This window comes from Miniopterus schreibersii (assembly GCF_964146895.1).
Source record: "Miniopterus schreibersii genome assembly, chromosome: 14".
Lineage (NCBI taxonomy): Eukaryota > Metazoa > Chordata > Mammalia > Chiroptera > Miniopteridae > Miniopterus > Miniopterus schreibersii.
In genome coordinates this window covers 36,620,015-36,642,540 of record NC_138114.1, presented here as the reverse complement: position 1 = coordinate 36,642,540, position 22,526 = coordinate 36,620,015, and the positions used below count along the sequence as shown (strand labels likewise).

Here is a 22,526-nt window from a genome sequence, read left to right as displayed (position 1 = left end):
GGTATTGACTACAGTTGTCTTACCCACTGACCTTTTGTCTAATGATTGTTATCTACAGGCTGAAAGTCAAAGCACCTCCAAGTGTTCCTCGAAGGGACTATGCCTCTGGTAAGAGTATTTCTAAAATACTTACATTCTTGATTAATTTAATGTTTATATTTACTTCCTGAAAAGGGAACTATGTTCTACTGACATGAAAACAAAAGGTGCCCATCCTAATTTTAAGAATGACCAAATCCTATCCATCCATCCATCCATCCATCCATCCAGCCATCCATCCATCCATCCATCCATGCACTCATCTATTTATTGAACATTTATTAAGCACCTTCCATGTGCCAGGCACATAGAAGTTCTTAGGTAGAAATACAGTAATAATCAAGATAGATATAGCCCCACACTCACAGAATTTACAGTCAAGAAGGGAACACAGATGGTGTTAAAAACAATTACAACTCAGTGTGATCGGGAAGCACAAAGTTCTACACCAGTATCTAATCTAATCTAATCTAATCTACTCTAATCTAATCTAATCTAATCTAATCTAAGGCGGAGGGTGTGGAGGTATCGGGGAAGGGAAGGCTTCCTGGATAAAGAGCTGTTCAAATGGATATTTGGGGGGGGGAGATAACTTATTGAGGGCACACGGTTACTCAGTCCTCTCCCATTCCAACTGGGATCAACCTTGTCAGGGAAGAATAGTTAGTCTTGAAGTTGATAGTTTTTATGGCAGTGGTGAACAAAGTCAATTATCTAATATACTTCCCTTTTCTAGAACAGATGCCTTAGAAGGGCAAGTCTAAAATATGTTTCTAATGGCTTAAACATAAAGATTGCTTGGACATGGACAGATCTATATAGCCCTCAGTGAAAACACACACACAAAACAAACAAATAAACACCCAAAAAACTCATTCTTTTCTCCAAGTTCTAAAAAAAGAAAGAAAACAAAGCAGACTATACCTGTTAGGCACCCAAAGTTTTGATGGGAAAATTATAAAATCATGGAGTGCCAGGTTTAAAAGGAGCCCCAGAGGTCATACAGTCTAGTATCCAATCCAACGCTTAAACCTACCCCACCAGCATGTACCACAAGCAAGGCCCACTTTCTGCGGGGACATCTGCAGTGACTGCCCACTCAGGAACAGGCATCCCTGGCGGGATATGGATGTGATCCATTTCCTTGTGGCTTCCAGAGTCTGTCCTGATGGCCACACAGTACAAGCCTTTAAATATTAAAGAAAGTAGAAATAGTTGTTCTGTGTAACTTCAAGGCTAGAATTAAGAAGTTAGGTCATTTGAATGTTTTCTTCTCTAGAATAAACATTTCCAGGTGCCTCAGCTGTTCTACACATTTTATGATTCATTCAGCCAATATTACACACATGTGTCCTGCGTATACTCACTGTGCTACCCAGCACAGCGGGAACAAAATATAGTCCCTGACCTTAAGGTGCTCATTAACTAGTAGGGAGGCAGGTAATAAGCAAGAATGCCAACAGGTAAAAATATAAGTTACCGAACATGGCCCCTGCATATAAGGTCCTTCAATGTCTACCCACAAGGCTCTGTAATCCTGGACAGCGCACCCCTCTCTCCTCATCTATACCACGCAGAGACTGAACTAGAAGCTCTGACAGGTTCCTGCCAATGTTAATACTTTACACTCACAGAAACACAGATCTTTGGAGCCCAGAGCCTAGGGATGAAGCAAGCTTCTCCTAAACTTCTCTGGCTTCAGGAAGTTGCATCTTCCAATTTGTACTTGACCTCTCTTGGGTCTCAGCTGGGTCTTCTAACCCTCTGCTTCCTAAAGTGCAATCCCTAGTGTGCAGCATCAGCTCTACCTAGGAGCTTGTTAGAAATGCAGAACCTCTGCCCTGCCCTAGAACTAAGGGATCAGAATTTGGCATTTCAACTACAGCTCCAGGAGATCTGAATGCATGTATATTAAATTTGAGAAACCCTGCTATAAACCACCAACTGTCCTCACCGCTGTTCCTGCACTGAGAGACAAATCCGCTGAAGTTCTAGGATCTCAGAAATACATCCTATTGTTTCACCAAACCAATAGAGCCTTCCCTACTGTCCTCTGCTCTGACACCCAGTCGCCAGAAAGGGTCCTTTTGGCTAAACCACCATCACCACCTGCACTTAGTACCTTCCTTGCCTTCCCCTCCCCACCCCCAACTCATGTCCTAGAAGCATTTCCAGCTGCTTCCTCTGAGCCTTGGGGACTCTGAGCAGTTGCAAGCCCAGGGCCTCAGAAACCAGCCCTGACAGCTTCTCCGGAACCCAGGGAGTTTGCAAGGTCCTCAAAGGTGCCAGTACTTGGAGATCTTAGCCCACCAGACCTCCGGAGGCCCAGAGGCCAGGCAAGCACTCCCTAGAGGCCTCTGGTCCACCAAAGACTCCTGTAACAGCCCACCTGTCTCCCTGAGATGCTGGAATTATGCCCTTTTTCCAATCCTGGAAGCAAATGGCTTCCCCACCTTCTAGCCAGGGAAGTGTGTTGACCTTGGCAATGTTCACCTTCAGAAAGTAGAGCATGGAAAGGGCCAGCGCCCCCCAGTGGTCAGCTTAAGAAGCATCACAGTCCCTCCTCTCCTTAGACTAGAATAGAAGGACAAAGTTTGAATTATACAAACAATGGAGGCCTGGACCTCCTACACATGCAGACCAGGCCAGGATGGAGCCTGCTGCTTTCAGTTCAGACCTGGCAACCCTGCTCTGCCTCTGAGGAGGGCCATTGCCTGCAGGGACCTCGTGGTCCTCTGAGCAGAGTATATTAAGCCCAAGTAGCTGGTATTTGGGAAAGGAAGATATCCAAAACATGTTGTATTTACTGTCTTCTGGGCATTAATCGAAGCTCTTTTCAGACATTAGCTCATTTACTTTCCCATCAGCATCATTAGATAGAAATGACTACCTCAGTTTCCCAGGTGAAGAAAATGCATCTCAGGAACATTAAGTAACATGCCCAAGGTTACTGCGGCCACTACAGGAAACCCACCCTGGGCTCCCATCCCACTGTTCCTCCCTGTGAGCCAAACAGAGGTGGTTACACTTTACTAGGGAATTTCTTACTATTCTGAAGGCCCAGAGCCTCTGACATTAACACCAGAACTTGCTTTCCAGTTCCTGCACTTTCATGGTTGAGCAGCCTCCTGTATCTTTCAAGTCTGAGGTCTAGCTTGGGAAGGTGGGGAGGGCAGAGCAGTTGTGGTGGCCCCAGAGTCTACTGGGGTCATTGTAGAAGCTCCACTGATCACTCCACAAAGCCCTGAGAGGTCAGAGCTGAATGAGGCCTTTTTCTTGGTACACTTGGGCTCTACTATCCAGGGGCTGCTGTGATGTCCCCAGGAGGTCCACCTTGTCTTCCCACCACTGAGGTCATGCAGGGAGGAGATCAGAGCAATGACAGGGTGGGGCAGAGGAAGTTACCTGGACAGGGTTTCTTGAGTAAATGTCCACCACAGAAGTAGAATACACACATAACAACCCTTTGTCCACAAAGGAAGTGAAATATAACACTGCTTTTGCCCCTGTCCTGGTCCTCTATGAAGCCAGCTTTCACTTGGCGTTCTGTCTCCCCATTTACACTCTAACTGGTGGTACCAGCAAAGTTCACGTGGGGAGATTCAATCAAGATCACTCCACAGAACCCTTTGCCATCCTTCCAGCCATCCCTTCCCTTTCCCGAGCCCCCCAGTCTGGTTCAGCCTTTGTCTCTTCATGGTTGAGTTACTCAAACCCATCCTCTTCAGCCACCCCATCTCCAGCTTGTCACTGGGAAGCTTACTCATTCTGTGCACATCTGTGCCTCATGGATGCCCCTTTTGGCCTGGGGTGGAATCCCTTAAGCACTGTGTGAACCAAGAAAAGTTTTGTAACTTTCCCAAGCCTCAGATCCCTGATCTAGAGATAAGATTACCTCTCCTTCTGGTTATTGTGAGAATTAAGGAGAAAGTCAATTAATAGTAATAACTATCATTCACTGGGCCCTTACTCTAAGTCAGAGACTCTACTAAACACTTTCCGTGTGTTCTTTCATTCTCTCAAAACCTTATGGCATAGGTACTACTAATGTCCATTTTAGTGATGAGAAAACTGAAGCCGAGAGGTGAAGCAATTCACCCAAGGTCACACTGCTAGCAAGTGGCAAATCAAGATTTTAAGCAACACAGCTTGACCCTGTGTGTCTTGGCCTGGAACAGATGCAGAGATGGGTGCCATCCTAGCCATTAGCACGTGTCTTATAGTGCCAGGTGCTGTGTGTAGAGGCCTGGGAGGGCCACCTGAATCACAGAGCCTGGGCCAGGCAAGTGGAGGAGCCCCTCTATTGTGTGGCATGAAATTCTGACAGTCAATGGAGCATAAACCCCAAACCAGGTACATGACACAATAGGAGAGACTTTTCCCGACAAGCACGCCCAACCAGCATCTCAGCTTCCTGGCAGGGGCTTGAAATCCCACACCCCAAATTACACCATCTGGCCCATATTTAACTTGAATTTACCCTGCTAAAAATGTCACCCACTACATTGGAGGCTGTCCTGAATCCATGTTCTTGTGGTAAGCATACCTCATGGTTGCCCTTAGAGTGGAAATAGAATTAATATTGTTTTGAGGGTTTATTGGGAACTGTCAATACCCAAGACAACAATAAGTAACATTAATACGGCACTTACTGTGTGCCAGGCTTTGCAAAGCATTTCCTGTGTGTATTACTTGACTCTCATAAAAACAAGGGGCAGGCACTATTCTTACCCTTGTTTCACAGGTGAGGAAATGGAGCTTTAAACAACTAAAGCACTGGTCCACTGCCAAGCATGTAGCAAAAATCAGAGCCAGGACTGGAGCCCAGGGAGCCTGGTTCTAAAACTACTATCTGCACACCGTCGGAGGCTCCCTGAGATGCTGCAAAGCCACCCGCTTCTTTAGATCTAGTGCTTTGGCTTGTCACGCTTTTCAGTCTGGGCAATGGCCTGCAAGGTTGTGACTCTATCAGATGATGCTGTGAGTTGCTTGTGGAACCAGAAGAGTGGGCCACCATCAAGTAACCTCTACCACATTATGCTTTTGTCTCTTTGCTGCCCGATGGTCCTACTGGGTTACTCTAAGGTCCCCAAATGTCCCTTGACAAAGACAGACATGGGTCAGATGCACCATTTCTCTGCTCCCAGTGAGACTTCTCTTAATGCTTTGAGAATTGACTTTAACAAAACAAACCAAAAAAAAAGCATTCGAAAGTGAATGAATATCAGATGACTGTAATAACAGTTCAAGGTCAAGTACAGGGGAAACGGAAGCCCAAGGGCAGGGAAGGCAAGTACAGGGGAAACAGAGCCCAAGGGCAGGGAAGGCAAGTACAGGGGAAATGGAAGCCCGAGGGCAGGAAAGGCAGGGTGGGGCTGCCAGCTGAAATTCCTGTGTGTGAATTCTGCCTCCTCATGCCGTTTCAGAGAGCCCTGCTGATGAAGAGGAGCAGTGGTCAGATGACTTTGTAAGTATTTGCTCCTGGGACCAGGAGGGTGCCGTTTCCACCAGGGCCTGTGGGAGGCTTTTCTAAGGGTTTGTTTCTGAATTGCACGCTGGTGGTCAGCTGTGCATCACAGAGGAGATGGGGAGCTAGCAGGGCACCTGCAGACAAGGCAGCAATGACCTCAAAATGAATGGCTGCTCTGAGCCAGCACCGTGCCAGGCCGAGAGCTTCATCCGCGTTACCTCACCTAACCCTCACTGCAGCCCTCCGTAGGCATTCTTATCGCCATTTTCTGCTAGTCTATTCAGAGTACTCACCAGCACAGCCAAAACAGATGTTAGAATGTTTAAATATTTCCATTTTAGTTGGCAAAAGCCTCTGTCCTGAATTCGCCAGTGCCCATCACCTCCTGGCCCCTGCACAGAAGCTCAAAGAAACCAACAACCAAAGAGTAAATGCCTGGCACATCAGGGGGCCTCGGCACATTCTTAGGGTCAATAGTCAGTATCTGCGCTGTATTGTAAGACATTTTGAATATCGGCCCCACCCATTTTACAGGTAAAGAAACCAAGGCATGGAGAGTTTAACTTGCAGTTCCAAAATTCTCACTGAGATCTCAGACTCAAGCTTTTAAACTCCAAGGTGCTTGCTGCGATGGAGCAGGTATTATTAGCAAAGCATCGGAGGCCAGAGAGAGAGGGACCTGGCCATGACGACGTTGGTTGTATGTCCAAATTAACTGTAAACCTCTTCGAGGTGTCTTTATGACCCACAAAACCCCGAAGCCATTTTCTCTTAGGTCGAGTCTTACAAGACATCCTAAAACTTTTCTTCACAACAATTATTCCTCACATAGCAAATTCATGCAGAATATTAGTCTGCCCCGATCTGTGACTTTTATATCTGGAATGGATCCAAGAGGGTCTCCACACAACAACACACCATATAAGGAGACTGAGGCCAAGAGAATCAAAATGATTCTCTCTCATTTACTTAGCCACCGAGAATGAGAACCCAGGACTCCTGGGAGGTGCCCAGCATTGAGCCTGGGCTCCATGTTGTGTATGCCACCTGGAGTTTACTCAGAGTATGAGGAGACAGGAGTTCCTCTCTTTTCAACTGCAGGGAAATGATTTTTTTAAAAGAGGGGACTAGATGGCCTCTCTGTGGGTAACTGGGGCATGGACTTATTTCCCAGAACCCAGCAGCCACTGATCCCTCAGAAGCACGGCAGCTGTGCCCCCTGCTGGCTGCAGGCACCAAGCCACATCTTAAGTAAAGTTAAGAAGCTGGTCCCCATGCTGAGGGAAGCCAAGAAAATTTAACTTGCTGGCTGGATAAAAAGAGCACACAGTGGGGACTTCGGAAGCACAAAATAAAATCTCTCCGGAGAGGAGGAAATGACTTGTGTCTCAACCAACCAAAATCAAGGTACCAACTATAGTAAGGATTGAGAAACATTCGCTCACAATTATTTTGACCTTATTGGATGAAATCCAGACTTGTTGCTAATACCTCCAGGCTTGATGAAATCTGGCCCCTGTGGACCTGTCCAGCCTCCCCACCCCCACCCCCTTCCAGCAGGGCTTTGCCCACCACAGCCCAGGCTCACAGGCCTGCCCATGGTTCCTACAACATGCCAAGGTCCTGCCTGCCTCAGCAACTTCAGACTTGTGGTCCTTGGGCAGGAAAAGCGAGAAAGCAAAAGAGGAAAAACCAAAGAACATTCTTCTGTTCTTCCCCACTTGGTCAGCTCCTTCTTGTCCTCCAGGTGTGGTCTCAACGTCTCCTTCTCAGGAAGGCCTTTCAAGTACCCCATCCAAGGTAGAACCGCTCCTCCTACGGCTGTCTGTCTCAGGACCTTGATCATTCCCATCAGAGCATCTATCACTAGTGATTGCTATTTTGTCTGTTTAAAGGCCTACTTATTATTTACCATTCGCTATTTGTGTGTTGTGGGTTCCCTTGCTAGAATATAATTTCTATGAGCGCAGGGACTGTGCTCAGAGTCAAGCACGATGCCTGGCACATATCAGGTACTCAATAATTAATAATTGATTAAATGAATAAATGGACAATTTGAAATTTTGTCTTATTACACATTCACTTCTTCAAAGTTTCCATCAGATTGTCCAACATATTATACTTGTTGAATATTGAATGAATGATTGAATTTTGTTTGCCAGAACTTAGAATAATTTGAGAGAAGAGGAATTTTCTTTTTAACTCTCACACGTTTGAACATATTCCTTTTTTATTCTGTTGATAAAAAGAATAAAATGCATTCCACTGTGTTTGAAGCAGGAGGGGCTCACGGTGTGTCTCCCACTAAATAGATTTTCCAAATGAAGGGCCAGCAGCCCAGCACTTCTCCTGAGAGCCCATTCCTTCCTCCTCAGTCCCTTCAGAGCCCAGGGCAGCAGCTCAATTCATTCACTCATTCCACAGCGGGGTAGTGGGCACCTGCCCTATCGCAGGTCCTATGCTGGGTCCTGTATATACAGTCTCAGTCCTGTCCTCATGAGGGTTACCACCTGGTAGGCAGCCCAGTGTCAGAGGAGCAGCTGCCAGGAACAGCTGACATGGAGTCTCTCTTCCTCTATCTCTCTGCCACCTCTGCCAATGTGGTCCCTCATTCAGGCTGCCCAGCCTGAGGGGCTGCAAGGACCCCAGAGCCCTCCCCAGGATGCACACACTCCTCAGCCTCCAGGTTATTAAGTCTCAAGAGTCCCATCCCTGCTGCATGAAAACAGAAACAAAGAGGGATGCCCAAACCGTCTCCCTTTTAGGCACGCGTGTCTGGGTCCCTGCTGATTCACCTTCCAGATGTGCATTAAAGCAGCTGCTTCTCAGCACTTTTACTGATGTCTCCCTGAGAGGCCGCCACAGCAGTGATTGGGTCCTTGGCTTGGATGAGGAGGGTTCCCACCACCTCATGCTGGACTGGACTGGCCTTGGGAAGCCAGGCTCTCGCCCTTTTGAGCCTCCCCTGGCCACCCTTTCACCCCCATTTCACCTCCTAGGAGCCCTGCCTGAGAAGAGTCATTGCTTCTCCAGAACACAGATTGCAGACTCAATTACTCAACTCCTCTGTGCCTCAGCTTTCTCCACTATAAAGTGGGATTTTTAAAACACTAATACATGATTGTGGTGGAGTAAATGAGGCATGCGGCTCATAGAAATGTCAGTTATAAGAAAACTATCATCACTGTCATTTCTCTATTCAGCCTAAGTTCATGGTCACGTTCAGGAAGGATTATTGAGCCCCCCTGCTATTACCAGGACTGGGGTTTGGGAAAATCCCCCCACAGGACTTTTCTTATGTCACCCTAACCACCTTCTCTCCCACTCTGGGACAATGACACCCACACTCTTTTCAGCCTCCTGTCTCATCCCTCGTGTCACTGTTCACCCCATGCCTCTCCCCTCCCATCTCTGTACAGACGGAGGAGGGCAGCAGACCTGCTCATGCATGCATTCATTCATGCATTCATTCATTCATTCATTCATTCATTCGCTCACTCATTCCAAGCGCACCGAGCTCCTCTCCTGTGCCTGCCGTTGCGGGCCCCGAGGATGCAGCGGTGACGAGCACTGTGCCCGCATCAGGTGTACCCGCGTGAGTGGTCCACAGCTGCAAGGAGACGGGCCAGAGGGCAGCGCCCCGCCCGCGCGGGGGAAACCACGTGTGGACCGTGCATTGTGTCAGCGGTGTGGGGGCCCTGGGGGCAATGGACACAGAGGCCAGAGGACCTCTTAACTCCTGAACCAGATATTTCTTCCACAAGAACATGTGCACGCACGCTGTTACACACTCTCTCTGGCCAAAATGCAAGAGAAGCGGGCAATGCCGTTTGCCTCTGCGGAGAGGAACTGAGTGGCAGGGAAGGAGACTTCGGTACATCCCTCTGACCTGTTTGAACTTTAGAACATGTCAATGCATTTTTCAATAGTTACTTAAATACAATTTATATTTAATAAAAGAAAGAGAGAGGACTCGAGTCCATTTGAAGCCCAGTCCCTCTGGCTTACCAGCTCTGGGTCTTGTTTTGTTTTTTAACTTTTAACTTCATCTCCTGTTTTCCTGTGCACCCTTCTCTCTCCTTATTAAACTTACTTTTTCCTCAACTGTCAGCATGCAGGATAAATAAAACCTACCGGTTATTTTATTTTCTTGCCTTCTTAAAATATATTTTCTCTCTGATGGTTCTTGCCCACATAGAGTTTTAGGCACCCTGCAGGTTAAAGGTCCCCCTGGTCCCCCCGGCTCCCACCCGGGCTTCACCATGACCGGCTGCCTGGCCTTGGTGACGGCCCATCCAGGCCTTGCTTCCCCGTCCTGACATGGAGGGAGCAGGTCGGGCCCCTAAGTCAGTCTGTCCTGATGACGAGGCACAGCCGGGCCCTGAGCATGGTGTCTGCACTTGCAGGACAGTGACTATGAAAACCCCGACGAGCACTCCGACTCCGAGATGTACGTGCTGCCCGTCGAGGAGACGGGGGATGACAGCTATGAGCCGCCGCCCGTGGAGCAGGAGACGAGGACAGTCCACCCAGCCCTGCCCTTTACCAGGGGCGAGTACGCAGGTGAGGCACCCCGAGCCTGGGTGCTCGGCGGGGAGGCGGGGGCAGGCCGAGGGCGGCAGGGACCTCCATTCCTACCGCCTCCAAGGGGGCCACCTGGCCACTCACAGGCAGTGGAGCCCCGGCTGGCAAACTTGCCCGTTTGAGGGGGAAAATGATCCTTCCTGAATCAAGAATATTGGAAATGGGCAAAAGATAAACGATCACGCCCTGATGGTTGCTCTCAGCTCCCGACGGTCTGAGAAATCAGCCCCGAGACTAAGCCCTGCTTCTCTTCCCGCCTCCCATGTACAAGGTTCCGAATTTCTCCTGAACGGTCTATACAGAACCAGTCTGACCACCAAGGACCCCAGTGGGTTATGCCCCTCCTCCCACGCCCACGCCCACACTGGCTGGCACAGCAAAGCAGATGCCCTAGTGGCCGAGCACAGCTGCCCCGTCCGGGAGGAGGCTGCCGCGGAGGCACTGAGTGTGAAGTTAGCCCCATACCTTCAGCAGGCGTGTGGGCTGGGGCAGGAGAGACACCGGCAGGAGAGCAGAGCTGGGGGCACGCAGGCAGTGCAGCTGCGGCGGGCTGGGGGCGGGCTATGGCAGGAGCAAGCGGCAGCAAGTCAGTGTAAGCCCGTCTGTCCCCAGGATGGGAGCACAGCAGCTTATTCCTGCGCTAGGACTTTCCCACGATGGATCAGTCGAGATCCACGCTCACAGAACCAGCCGGGCCGACATCATGTTGCCTGAGCCTTCCGCCACCTTCTGTGGGTAATACTGGCTCCGTTTGTTAGGTGTCAACTCTGCCAGACACACTGCTCCTCCTGCTTTCGCTGCTCTCTTCCTGATCCCTACAACATCCCCCTGAGGTGGATATGACGATCCTCATTTTAAAAATGAGGAATGTGAGCCCCAGAGAGGTTGAATAACTAGCCCAAAGGAGTGCAGTTAGTGGGTAGCAGAGCAGGGGACCAAACTCAGGGCCATTTAGCTTCAGAGCCTGGACTCCCTTCCTGATACCTGCTTGAGTACAGTCCTATGCAGGGGAACTCATGGATTCTCCATGACTTGAGGCAAATCATTGAGGACAGGAGCTGTTCACCCAGATGAGCAGTCACAACCCTGAATACATGTTAGAATAACCTGGGGGAACTTTTAAATCTATAATCTTTCCCTACTAGTTATGTCTGGGGTGGGGTCTGGGCCTTGACTTTTTTTTTTTTAATATGTTTTTATTGATTTTGGAGAGAGAGGAAGGAAGGGAGAGGGAGAGAGAGAGAGAAACATAGATGAGAGAGAAATATCGATCAGCTGCCTCCTGCATGCCCCCTCCTGGGGATCAAGCCAGCAACCCAGGCATGTGCCCTGACCAGGCATCGAACTGGCTACCTTTTGGTGCATAGGATGATGCTCGACCAACTGAGTCACACCAGCCAGAGCTCCTTGACATTTTGTAAAGCTCCCAGGTGGTTCTGACGTGTAAGTGGGATTGAGAATATCTGCCCTTAAGGTTCATAGAGCAAGTGAACCCATGGAGGAGCATCCCTGTTAAACCCTTACACAGCCAAGGTCATCATGCACCTGTTGGGCAGAGCCCTGGGCTGTCAGCTCTACTGAGCCTGTGGGTCTCCATCTCTCCCCTGGGAGGATGTTTTTTGATGAGGCCCTTCTTCTAGTTTTTATGATGTAAGTCAATGGGCAGTTGAAATTTTTTACCTAACATGTCATTTTACTCTTAAGGAATGTCCCAGTTAATCATTTGTGGCTACTTAGGTGCTAGAGGTTCTATACTTTCTAGAACCCAGTAGTTTCCCTCCAGGGAATGACCCAGAGCCCCTTTCATCTCACGCTTTGTTGTTGTTGTTTGTTGTTGTTTTCAAGACAACCGATCAAGCCAGAGGCAGTCTCCACCACCCTTCAGCAAGACCCTTCCCAGTAAACCCAGCTGGCCTTCAGCTAAGGCGAGACTAGCCTCCACCATGCCCTCCTCGACTTCTCTGCAAAAACCTCAAGTCCCACCCAAACCCAAGGATCTTGAGGATGAGGTAAAGTAAATCTGTGCCAATGGCTTCCCAGACCTAGTGGAAGGCAGGACGCAGCGTAGGGGAGGGGGAAGGCACCAGCAGTCTGGACTCAGGCATGTCTTCCTTCCTCCATCCCTGCTCTCAGGTCAGCACTAACCACTTTGGGTCTTCACTGCCCCCCCCCCAACTCTCCAATATTATGCTGAAAGGGTGTTCTTTTTTCTCTAAAAATGGCATATATGACCTTATTGTAAGCATTTTTGACCACTAGAGGCATATGGTATAATATCAATACTGGGTCTGTGCCCCCCGTGCCCTTTCTCTTCCCCTGGTTTCCTGTGAATCTTCTCTTTCCCCCACAGGACAGTTTCCTACCTTTACTCTCTTTGGCTTCTCTGCCCTGCCCACCAAGCTTTCTCTCCTCCACCTCTTTCCTCTCTGCTTCTCCCTGCTCCTCCTCTAAGATGCAGAGGGGTGGGATGCATAGAGGAAGCCCCTACTCTGTAGAGAGAACTGAGAGTAGTACCTACCTTATTAAGCCATTGTAACAATTAAGGGACACAACACATATGAAGTACTCAGGTGAGCACCTGGCAACAGGTACTCAACAGATGTTTGGTGTCTGTTTCTCTCCATACACATCTTGGCTACCCACTAACGCAGGTGGTAAAATCACTTTTGAGATTGGATTACCTCATTTGCCTCATATCGATATAAAAATCACTCCCTCCCTATATTTCAGATCAATTGATTAATAGAAAAGGTGCCAGGACAGTTCAATAGGAAAAGAATAGTTTTTAAAACAAATTACGCTAGGATAACTGTGTAGCCACATGCAGGAGAATAAAAGTGGAGGTCTGCCTCACACCATACACAAGAATTAACTAAAAATGGACCTTAGACCTAAATGCAAGAGCTAAAACTATAAAACTTTTACAAGAAAGCATAGGTATAAATCCCTGTGACCTTGGGTTAGGCAATGGTTTCTTAGATACATCACCCAAAGCACAAGCAACAGAAGAAAAATACATCACATGAACTTCAAAATTTAAAACTTTTGTGCTGCAAATGATACAACCCAGAAAGTAAAAAGACAACCTATAGGGTGGGAGAACATTTTTGCAAATTATATATCTGATAAGAAACTTACATTCAGAACATTACAACCCAATAATAAAAAGACAATCAACCCAATTCAAAATGGGCAAAGGCATTGAATAGACTTCTCTAAAAAATATATGTATAAGCACATAGCCAATGAGCACACAAAAAGATGCCCAACATCATTAACCATCAGGGAAATGCATATTGAAACCATAATTAATACCACTTCACATCCATGATGATAGTTATAATAAAAAAGACAGACAACAAGTGTTGAGGAGCACATGGAGAAACTGCTCGTGGGAAACAGTGTGGCGGCTCCACACGCTGTTTAACGTAGGGCTGCAACGTAACCCAGCGGTTCTACCACCAGGCACGTTCCCAAGAGAGATGTGCCTCTACACAAAAACTTGTACATGAATGTTCCTAGCAACATCATTCATAATAGGTCAAAAGGACAGACAACTCGAATGGCCATCAATTGTTGAATGAGTAAACACAATACAGCATATTCACACAGCGGCATGTTCTTTGGCCATAAAAGGGAACGAAGTAGTGATATGTCCTACCACGTTTGAGCCTTGAAATTGTTATGCTAAGTGAAAGCAGTCACAAAGGACCACACATTATATGATTCCATTTACACGCAATGTCCAGAATGGGCAAATATTAAAGGCAGAAAGTGCATTATTGGTTATCTAGGGAAGGGAGAGATGGCGAGTGACTAATGGGCATAGCATTCCTTTCTCGGGTGATGGAAATGTTTTAAAATTAGGTTACAGTGATGGTTTCACACTCTGTAACTATACTAAAACCCAGTAAACTGTGCACTTCACATAGGGAAATTTAATTGCATGTGAATTATATCTCAGCAAAGATTTTTTTTTAAATCACTCTTTCCCAAGCAATATCCTATGAGTGTGCAGCGTTCTTCCCATTCATTTCTGCGTTTCCTTTAGGCCGACTACGTGGTCCCTGTGGAAGATGAAGATGAGAACTATATTCATCCCACGGAGAGCAGCTCGCTCCCATCTGAAACAGGCAAGTGTTTGAGGTCTACCAGTTGATGGGGGTGCACAAGGCTGTTCGGTAGGAAGCACCCAGGGGCTCAAATGATGGTGCCCAGGCCTCTCTCCTCTGTGGCCACAGCGTTTGCCTGCTTTGGGAGGTTGAGTGAGCCATCTCTGTGTTTCTTGGTCTTTACCTTCTTCCTCTGTCCTCTCCCATGACTAATATCCTATCTTAAATTATGAAGCACTTAGGCCCTCATCATTAGCTGTCCTCAGCTGGGATGGATTTCTCATAAAACCTAATACTCACAAAGTCGCAAACCACTATGTTGGCCTTACAAATATTGCACCAGGAACAACTTCTGCAGAGGACTGAAAAATTCGAAAGAGTAAAATATGCTCTGTGTCCTGCTTCTTTAAATTTAGTGCTATTTCAGAAACATTTTGTTTGTAAATGCTTCACAGAATTACAAATGCAATTATGAACAAATTATCTTAAAAAGCCAGTGCAGCACACCCTCTGCGGAACAGTGCCTGGTCGCTCTGGATATGGTCACTATGAAGAATATATTCCTGCGTAAGTGATACCTCTTCAAGTTACATTATTCATCTAATAAGCTCGACCCTAAAGTAGCAGTATTCAGTTTTTCTCTGCCATTATGTCGCAACCCTCTCCTGCATTCCCTAAACATCACCAATGGCTTCAGGACCCACCTGAATTCCTGAGCCACCCATCACCATGAAAAGAAATACACATTAAACATCCCCTCCCCAACAAACCCTGTAAAATACAAAAGCAATGGTGTGTGTTGCTTTTGGAAGGGAGGGTGGGGCTATTAATTTGGCCCCTTCACTATTAGGTTCAATACACTTCTCCTAATTAAAAAAACAAAACAAAACAAAAAACCCTCTTTCATCTCCTAGACTTCAGTTTGTGAAAGGAAATTCCAAGCCAGTATTGACTTTAACAAAATCCCTGTCATAAAATATTTTACTTAACCCTTTAATCATTGATATATGCATTCTAAAGGTTTTTCTTCTGAGGAAGATTTCTTTTTTTTTTTTTTTAATATATCTTTATTGATTTCAGAGAGAGAGAGATAGAAACATCAATGATGAGAGAGCCATTGACCAGCTGCCTCCTGCACGCCCCCAACAGGGATCAAGGCCTGACCAGGAATCGAACCGTGATCTCCCGTGTCCTAGGTCAATGCTCAACCGCTGAGCCATGCTGGCCAGGCGTGAGGAGACTTTCTTTAATGGCCTATGTGTTTGATCCGTGTGCTTCCATTCTCTGCAAATTCTCTGGTCTGCTCCGTCATTTCCACAGTGCATTTTCCCATAAGTGCGAACCCCTCCAGCAGGCCGTATCTGTGACCCTTATCTGCACATTTGTGTGTTTAAGCTCCCATGGTGAACAGGTCAACCAAGCCAAACAACAGCTCCAAGCCAGCGCCTCCTCCAGTGGCAGCTTCAGGTAAAGTATATGTGTCATTTGGTGTGTTTTTTAAATCTCAGAATGATTACATTTGGGAGTTTAGTTTTTAATCTATTACACATAAGATAAACAACTGAGATCTGATATTAAGAAATAATCACTTGTATCTTAAAATGTCTTGATAAATGGTAACAGAAGACCTCGCCCTCGCTCACTGTGTGGTGGCACCAATGTTGAAGGGGCCCTCCCCACCCCTGACTGAGGGTGTCTGCATCATTCAGTCCTCAGCCCTCGCTCTTCTTTCAGAATATCGGGTGGTTAAGAGCTTGGGTTTTGAGCCAGACAGATCTGGGTTGGGATCCCAGTTACCAGCTGTAGCCCAAACTGTTCTGAAATTCTTGAACTAAATCTCTTTCTTTTGTAAGAGTTCATGCAATGCCTGAGGGCGAGGGCGGCTCCAGCTGCTGTGCAAGCCCCTAATGATAATGGGGTTTCTACAACAGCTAAAAGGCAGTTAAATCCCCCGGGCTTAGAATGCCAACACTGGGATCATTATGAAATAAGGAAACCCAGACGATACCTTAAAGAACTGGACCCCTGAAACCTATATAACCAATGTCACTCCAATAAATTCAATTAAAGAATCTTTTTTAAAAAATAATTAAGGAAACAACACACTGTATGTAAAACTAAAAAGGGAACGATGCATAAAGTACATGTTCGAGGAGCTTTGGTAAGCACCAGCTTGTCTAAAGCCTGCACTGTTATACCAAACAGTAACATACTTTTTTGTTCAATACAATTAAAACAAATCTTACTTTTCGTTTTTATCATTATGCTTTTGGCCACATCTCCCTCTATCACATGCCCCAGGTTGCCCTTGGAGCATTTCAGCCAAGAACTTGGCTTTGCTAGGAAGCGAGGATCCTGGCAGTGAGGGCGCACCAGGTTCTCCCACCCAGCCATGGCCTTGGGGCCAGCTTCAGGCCCAGACAGCAGAAAGGGTCGCTGGCCCATGAAACAGAAGAGTCATGCTCCATCCTCCAAGAGCACCCGCAAAAGCAGACCTCTGCTTCACTAGTCTTTCCCCAAATGAGGAAGAGACCGAGTGGATCCGCACTAGTCTTTCCCCAAATGAGGAAGAGACAGAGTGGATCCGCACGCCAAATCATGCCCCAAAGTAATGTTCTGAGGTCCTGGCTGGAGAGGAAGGTGCCTGCGGGGGCCTTAAACTCAAATGGTCTTGGTTTTCAACCCAGCCCTGCCACTGAGCCTCGCTGAGACTTGCTGTGCTCCAACCGATGCTAAGTGAGGCTTAGAGATGGCCCATTTAAAGTGCCTGGCACAGGGCTCAGGTGCTGCGGTGGTTCATAACAAGGTGATAAAACAAAAACAGCAATAATCACATTCACTGAGTTCCTTTATGAGTTATAACTTTTCACTCATTTTTCATGTACAATTCAATTATTTTTGTAAACCGTTATTACATTTACAGAGTTTTGTAACCATCACTGCAATCCAGTTTTAGAAAATGTCCATGCCCACCTCAACTCTAAAAGATCCCTTCTGCCCATTTGTGGTCAATGCTGTTCCCACCCCCAGCCCCAGGCAACCACCAGTCTGTTTCTTGTTGCTATAGATTTGCCTTTTCTGAACATTTCATGTAGATGGAGTTATAAAATATGTAGTCTTTTCCATCTGGCTCCTTTTACTTAGCATAATGTTTTTAAACCTCAAATACTTTTAATCTCTTTCCATCAATATTACTTTCTATCTGGCTAATTCTGTACATTTTTAAAGCTGCCCTGTTATCTTACCACAGTCACCCTGAGTTAGGTAAGGTAGGTGGTGGTGTCCCTGTTTCACAGAGGAGGAAACTGAGACACAGTGGCTTGGAAGAGGTCTCCCAGCCAGTTTTCTGGCAGAGAAATAACTAGAACCGTGTCTTCCTGATGCAAGACCATAGGTTTCCACCAGCTCTGTCTCCCCCCACCACCACCAGAGGAGAATGGAGAATGGGCCTGCCCCCTGATCTGATCACAGAAGTTGTTTATAAGGAGGGAAGGGGAAGGAAGGCGTTGGCAGACTGTTTGGAGATATGAAGGAAAGGGAAGCTTAGTGGAAAAGCCAGGCAGTAGATGTGACAATGATAATAAACCCAGGCCAAATGAGCCCTTCGTATTTAAGGAGGGGGAAAACTTCTGGGAGGAAATTCTGACTTAGCCATTCTTTACACTTCCTTATTTTTCAGACAAGGTTTTTGTTCCTCTTTCCTAAAATCTTCATTAAAACCTATGAGTAGCACTTACCATGACTTAGCAAAATCACTTATGACTCAGTGAGGGAAAAAAATAATCATTTATGATGACTCAGCCAAATCATCTAGATGACTCAGTGAAATAAAAAAATTTTAAATAAATCTATGAATAGCCAAGCGCAGTTCTTAGTTATTGATTGATTTTGAGAGAAAGGAAGAGAGAGAGGCAGAGAGAGAGAGATCTATTTGTTGTCCCATTATTTATACATTCATTGCTTGATTCATCGAACGCACAACCTTGGCATATCAGGATGACACTCCAACCAGCTGAGCTACTCCGCCAGGGCCTAGCCAACTGTATTTTAAGTCAATCTCAGGTATGAAGACTTAGAAGAAGAGTATCAATTTGATATAGTAGCTAACGAAACATAGCGGGACTCATACTACATACTAAGATGACAGGTTTTCCCCAAGAACCTCAATGTAACCACCTATACACGCTTAACTGAAAGTAACAAAAAATGTGCATGTATTTCTGAGCCTGCCAAAAAGGCCAGCCTCACTGTGACCGTCAGCCCCAGATTCAGGACCTGGAGACTGACCCGTGCATCTTTCTGTGCAGGTCGAAGCAGCGGGGCCTGGGACTCTAAGTCATCTTTACCTGCTGCGCCATCCCCACTGCCCAGGGCCGGGTGAGTACCTTTAGCCGAGAAGCAGCTCTGTTAGGCTGCAGCCTCGCCGCTGCTGTGAGTGGGGTCCTGCCGAGAATGAGGAGGAGGGCTCCTCTCCACTGACCCATCCAGAAGAGCACAGCCGCCCAAGCTCAGGCAGGTGCACCTCACATCACAATAGATGTGATCCTGAAGAGTGTGGAAATGGAAGCCTGCTGCCCTGTTCTCCTCCACCCCCACAGCATGCTTCAAGTTGTCCTAGGGGTTTGAAATAAAACACTAGTAATCTTTGGTGAAATAAATAATGAAATAAAAAAAATAGCAGTCTTTCCTCCCATAAACTTTTAGTTGAATCTTGAGTTCTTTGACCTTCAATGTTCCATAAGACAGAAGTTCCAGCACCTGAATAATTTTGAGGCCCACTAGGAGGTTTCATCTTTACTCTCTACTCCTTTCAAGCAGTTAATGATTTCTAAGTGAACGTAGTTTGTGCAGCATTCACTGGGGTGTTCAATCAAAGCAACATGGCCAAGGTTTCTTTCAAAAGTGAGATGAGAAAATCACTCTGTCTTGTTGAACTTCAAAGGGCTTTGTAGACTGTCAGGTGAGGATTGTAATGTGCTAATATTACAGTGACCTCACAATTTTCTATTGGCTCAGTGGGTTGTCATAAAAGCCCTTTTAAATATGTCTCAGCTGGCCTGTGTAAAGCAAAAAAATTCTTAATTTCAGGGGTATTTATTAACCAAAACTGCACATTTCCCACATGGCGCCTCATCTCTAAAATGTAGCAATAATATCCACTGTGAAGTTTAAGTAACATGTGAAGAGCCTAACCCAGTGCCAGGCATCTTAGAGGTACTTGGGAATTGTTAGTAGTCTTCCCCAATATTTCCAGCAGTCAGCCAAAAACAAAGCAAGAGAGACAAACAGACGGTATTTAAAATAAACACCGAAGAGAAGCTTTAAACTTGAGCAATTTTAGATTCCAATCTCTACTGGAAGTAAAACAAACCAGAATGTTAGCTTAGGCAAACGCCTTCAGGACCACAGATCACAGTGATTTTCAAACTTCTGTTGGTCTCGGATTTTTCTGTTCGGAATGAAACCCCAGGCAGAAGCCTAGTAGAGAACAGCCACCTAGAAGCAGCAGAAGCTGGCATGAGGAGGTGCCAGCTGCAACTCCCCTGCAGGGCCACACTCATGTCTCCAGGCGGTAGCCTAGGGGTGCTGTTGGAGGAGGGGGGCTCTGTGTCCACATTGAAACACATGTTCTTGTCCTCACTTTACAGATGAGGAAACTAACGCTCTGACTGACCTCACAGCCGAGAGAAAAAGGCCTGAGATCACAGAGTAATTAGTAAGAGAATTGGAACAAGAGCTCAGTTATGCCAACTCCCCGGCAACTGGCGCTCCTGTTGATCCCCAATTAACCCGTCTGCCATCTGCAGTGGACCCTGTCTGAGGTGGGGGTGGTCACAACTAAATCCTGCTTCCCCCCCCCCCGCCCTTCCAGGAGTCTTCCTACACACTTGTATCACTTTCATTGCTCCAGTTTAAATTTGAGGAGAAAATGATAAGCAGTTGGCTCCACTTTCTCTTTTCGAGTTTTAACAAAGCCAATCTTTTTTTATCCCCTCAGGAAGAAGCCAGCTACCCCACTGAAGACGGTAGGTTAATTTTGCGCTTAAACACTCTTCATATTTCCTGCAGTGTTTATTGGCCATTTATTTAACGTCGACAACGCTTCCAGCAAAGGTGAACACAGCAATCTTAGCAACTGAAGGTGTTGCCTGGACCGTCCAAGAAAAACTTGGAATCCTCGTTTAGCCTGGGAAAATGCTGCCTGGAGGAGGTCATCCTCAAGCGACCCCGGCGGCTTCACTGGGAGGCAGACCAGCGGCCAGGCTCTCTGCCTCCCACGACATCTGTCTTCCCCTCGGGGATCCCCTGTGTCCAGACCTGACCGTTGCGTATCAGGCACACTCAGGCCTGACTAAACTCAGGTTCTGGCCAGAACAAAGACCACCTGGACCAGCCCACTATTCAAGGAAGCCCACCTTGACCTGGTACCTACTCTGTGGCCTGACATTTATAATCACCCAGCAAAGCCCTGAAACGAGGCGGTGGGCCTGAGACAAGAGCCATGCGCCGGATTCCCACTGTGCAAACGTTACTGCCCTGCAGCTGCTGCGGGCATGGCATCCACCAACCCTGCTGACAGAGCGGGGGCCCCAACACCAAGCCCACACTGCTCCTCCCGAGACACCGCCAGTCATTGTCACTTCATGCCAGGCCAGCCTGGAGACTGCGCGCTTTAAATTGTTCCTGTGATGTAAACAATGGCTATGCATGAGAGAAATGTTCGCCCCAAATACTTATTTTAATAATATTGCTTTGACTTTTATTTCCACATTGAACTGTATTGAATATCTTTGTTTTTGTTTTTTTAATAGACTCCACTTGCTTCTCAACAGAATGCCTCAAGTGTTTGTGAAGGTAAATCGATATTATTTTAAAGGTGGAGCACGTCTTCTAAATGTTATTTTAATTAAGGATTTGCATGTAAATGTCTTCTAAGTTCTTTCATTATTTATAAGGTAATTGTAAATATAAAACTCAATTTCTAAGCCAAGTAGCCTTCTCATTGCAGTGAGTAATGAGTGGCAGAGCTGGTCAGGACCTAGCTTGCCTGGACAGCATGTCTGGAGTGGGTTACAATCCACTGGCCCAACCTGTCTGCTTGGGACAGGCGTGGCTCGCCGCAAGCAGCACCATGGACTTCCACTGGTGGGCTGATTCAGAGCCACTCATGTACCTTACACTAATGGTTTAATTAAGGAATGAAACTTTTCAAAACCTGTTGATGTAAACCAGTTCTTTTGCTAAGTTTTCAAAATAATTTTTTCAGAGTTCAAATGTCTTAGCACATCTTCAAATGCTTTCTTTGTTTTATCAAAACCCTAAATCGTTACATAAATTTTTTTATTAGAATGTTCCCATTTTAAAAAATATTAGTATTTGAAAAATCCTGGGGGAGGAAACAAAGAAGTAAGAAGCATCCATAATCTCAACACTTAAAATACTATATAAAAGTTAAAAGTCAAATGTCTGTGCCCATCTGATTCCACACTTGAAGATAACTAATGTTAAAAGCTTGGTGAGTCGCCTGGCTGGCTTAGTGGTTGAGCATTGACCTAGGATCTAGGAGATCAAGGTTCGATTCTCCGTCAGGGAACATGCCCGGATTTCGGGCTTGATCCCCAGCAGGGGACGTGCAGGAGGCAGCCGATCAATGAGGACTCTCTTATCATTGATGTTTCTCTCTCTCTCTCCCTCTCCCTTTCTCTCTCTGAAATCAATTTTTAAAAAAAGAGATCATTCAAAAAATATCATAGCTTATCAGTAAGAAATTTCTTGTGGTCACATCTTATGACTAAGATGTTAGCCGGGTGTGGTGACACCTGTGTGGACGCCATAGAAAGCAGGAGGTGCTAAAACTTGCTCATCTCTGGTTCCCACCTGAACTCACGCACTTAAAGGTCCAGATCCCAAGGGCTCAGTCCCCATGTACTTTACCAAGAGATGAAAGCAGAGGCAAGAGGGTATGCGTGTAACACTGGGGAGTGGGTGTCCTGGTCCTAATAGCACAAACACATCACCAGACAGACAGAAACACATCACCAGACAGACAGGTGCACAAACAGATGACATCCTGGTGAAAGATATCTTCATAGGAAGACATCTGGCCAAATCCAGTGCTTCTCGGTTGGTATTGCTGGGCTTTGGCATGAGGACAGACATTTCACTCTAATTCTAATATGCAAATTTTCTTGATACAGAAAAACCCATACCTGCTGAACGCCACCGAGGGTCTAGTCACAGACAAGAAGCTGCGCAGTCACCAGTGCTTCCTCTGGCTCAGAAGTAAGAATCCTTTCCTTTAAAAATGAGTTTCCTCTGGT

General features: G+C 46.5%; 1 protein-coding gene across 1 annotated transcript in view; it reads left to right on the top strand.

The window, feature by feature from the left end:
• Positions 1–22,526, top strand: part of BLNK (B cell linker) — a 58,995-nt gene that overhangs the window by 24,798 nt on the left and 11,671 nt on the right. The window contains exons 3-12 of the mRNA XM_081157903.1: positions 59–108; positions 5,466–5,506; positions 9,916–10,072; positions 11,939–12,102; positions 14,145–14,226; positions 15,601–15,672; positions 18,513–18,582; positions 20,204–20,231; positions 21,018–21,060; positions 22,404–22,488. Of these exons, the coding sequence (XP_081014029.1) occupies positions 59–108; positions 5,466–5,506; positions 9,916–10,072; positions 11,939–12,102; positions 14,145–14,226; positions 15,601–15,672; positions 18,513–18,582; positions 20,204–20,231; positions 21,018–21,060; positions 22,404–22,488 (792 nt within the window). The remainder of the gene's footprint in view (positions 1–58; positions 109–5,465; positions 5,507–9,915; positions 10,073–11,938; positions 12,103–14,144; positions 14,227–15,600; positions 15,673–18,512; positions 18,583–20,203; positions 20,232–21,017; positions 21,061–22,403; positions 22,489–22,526) is intronic.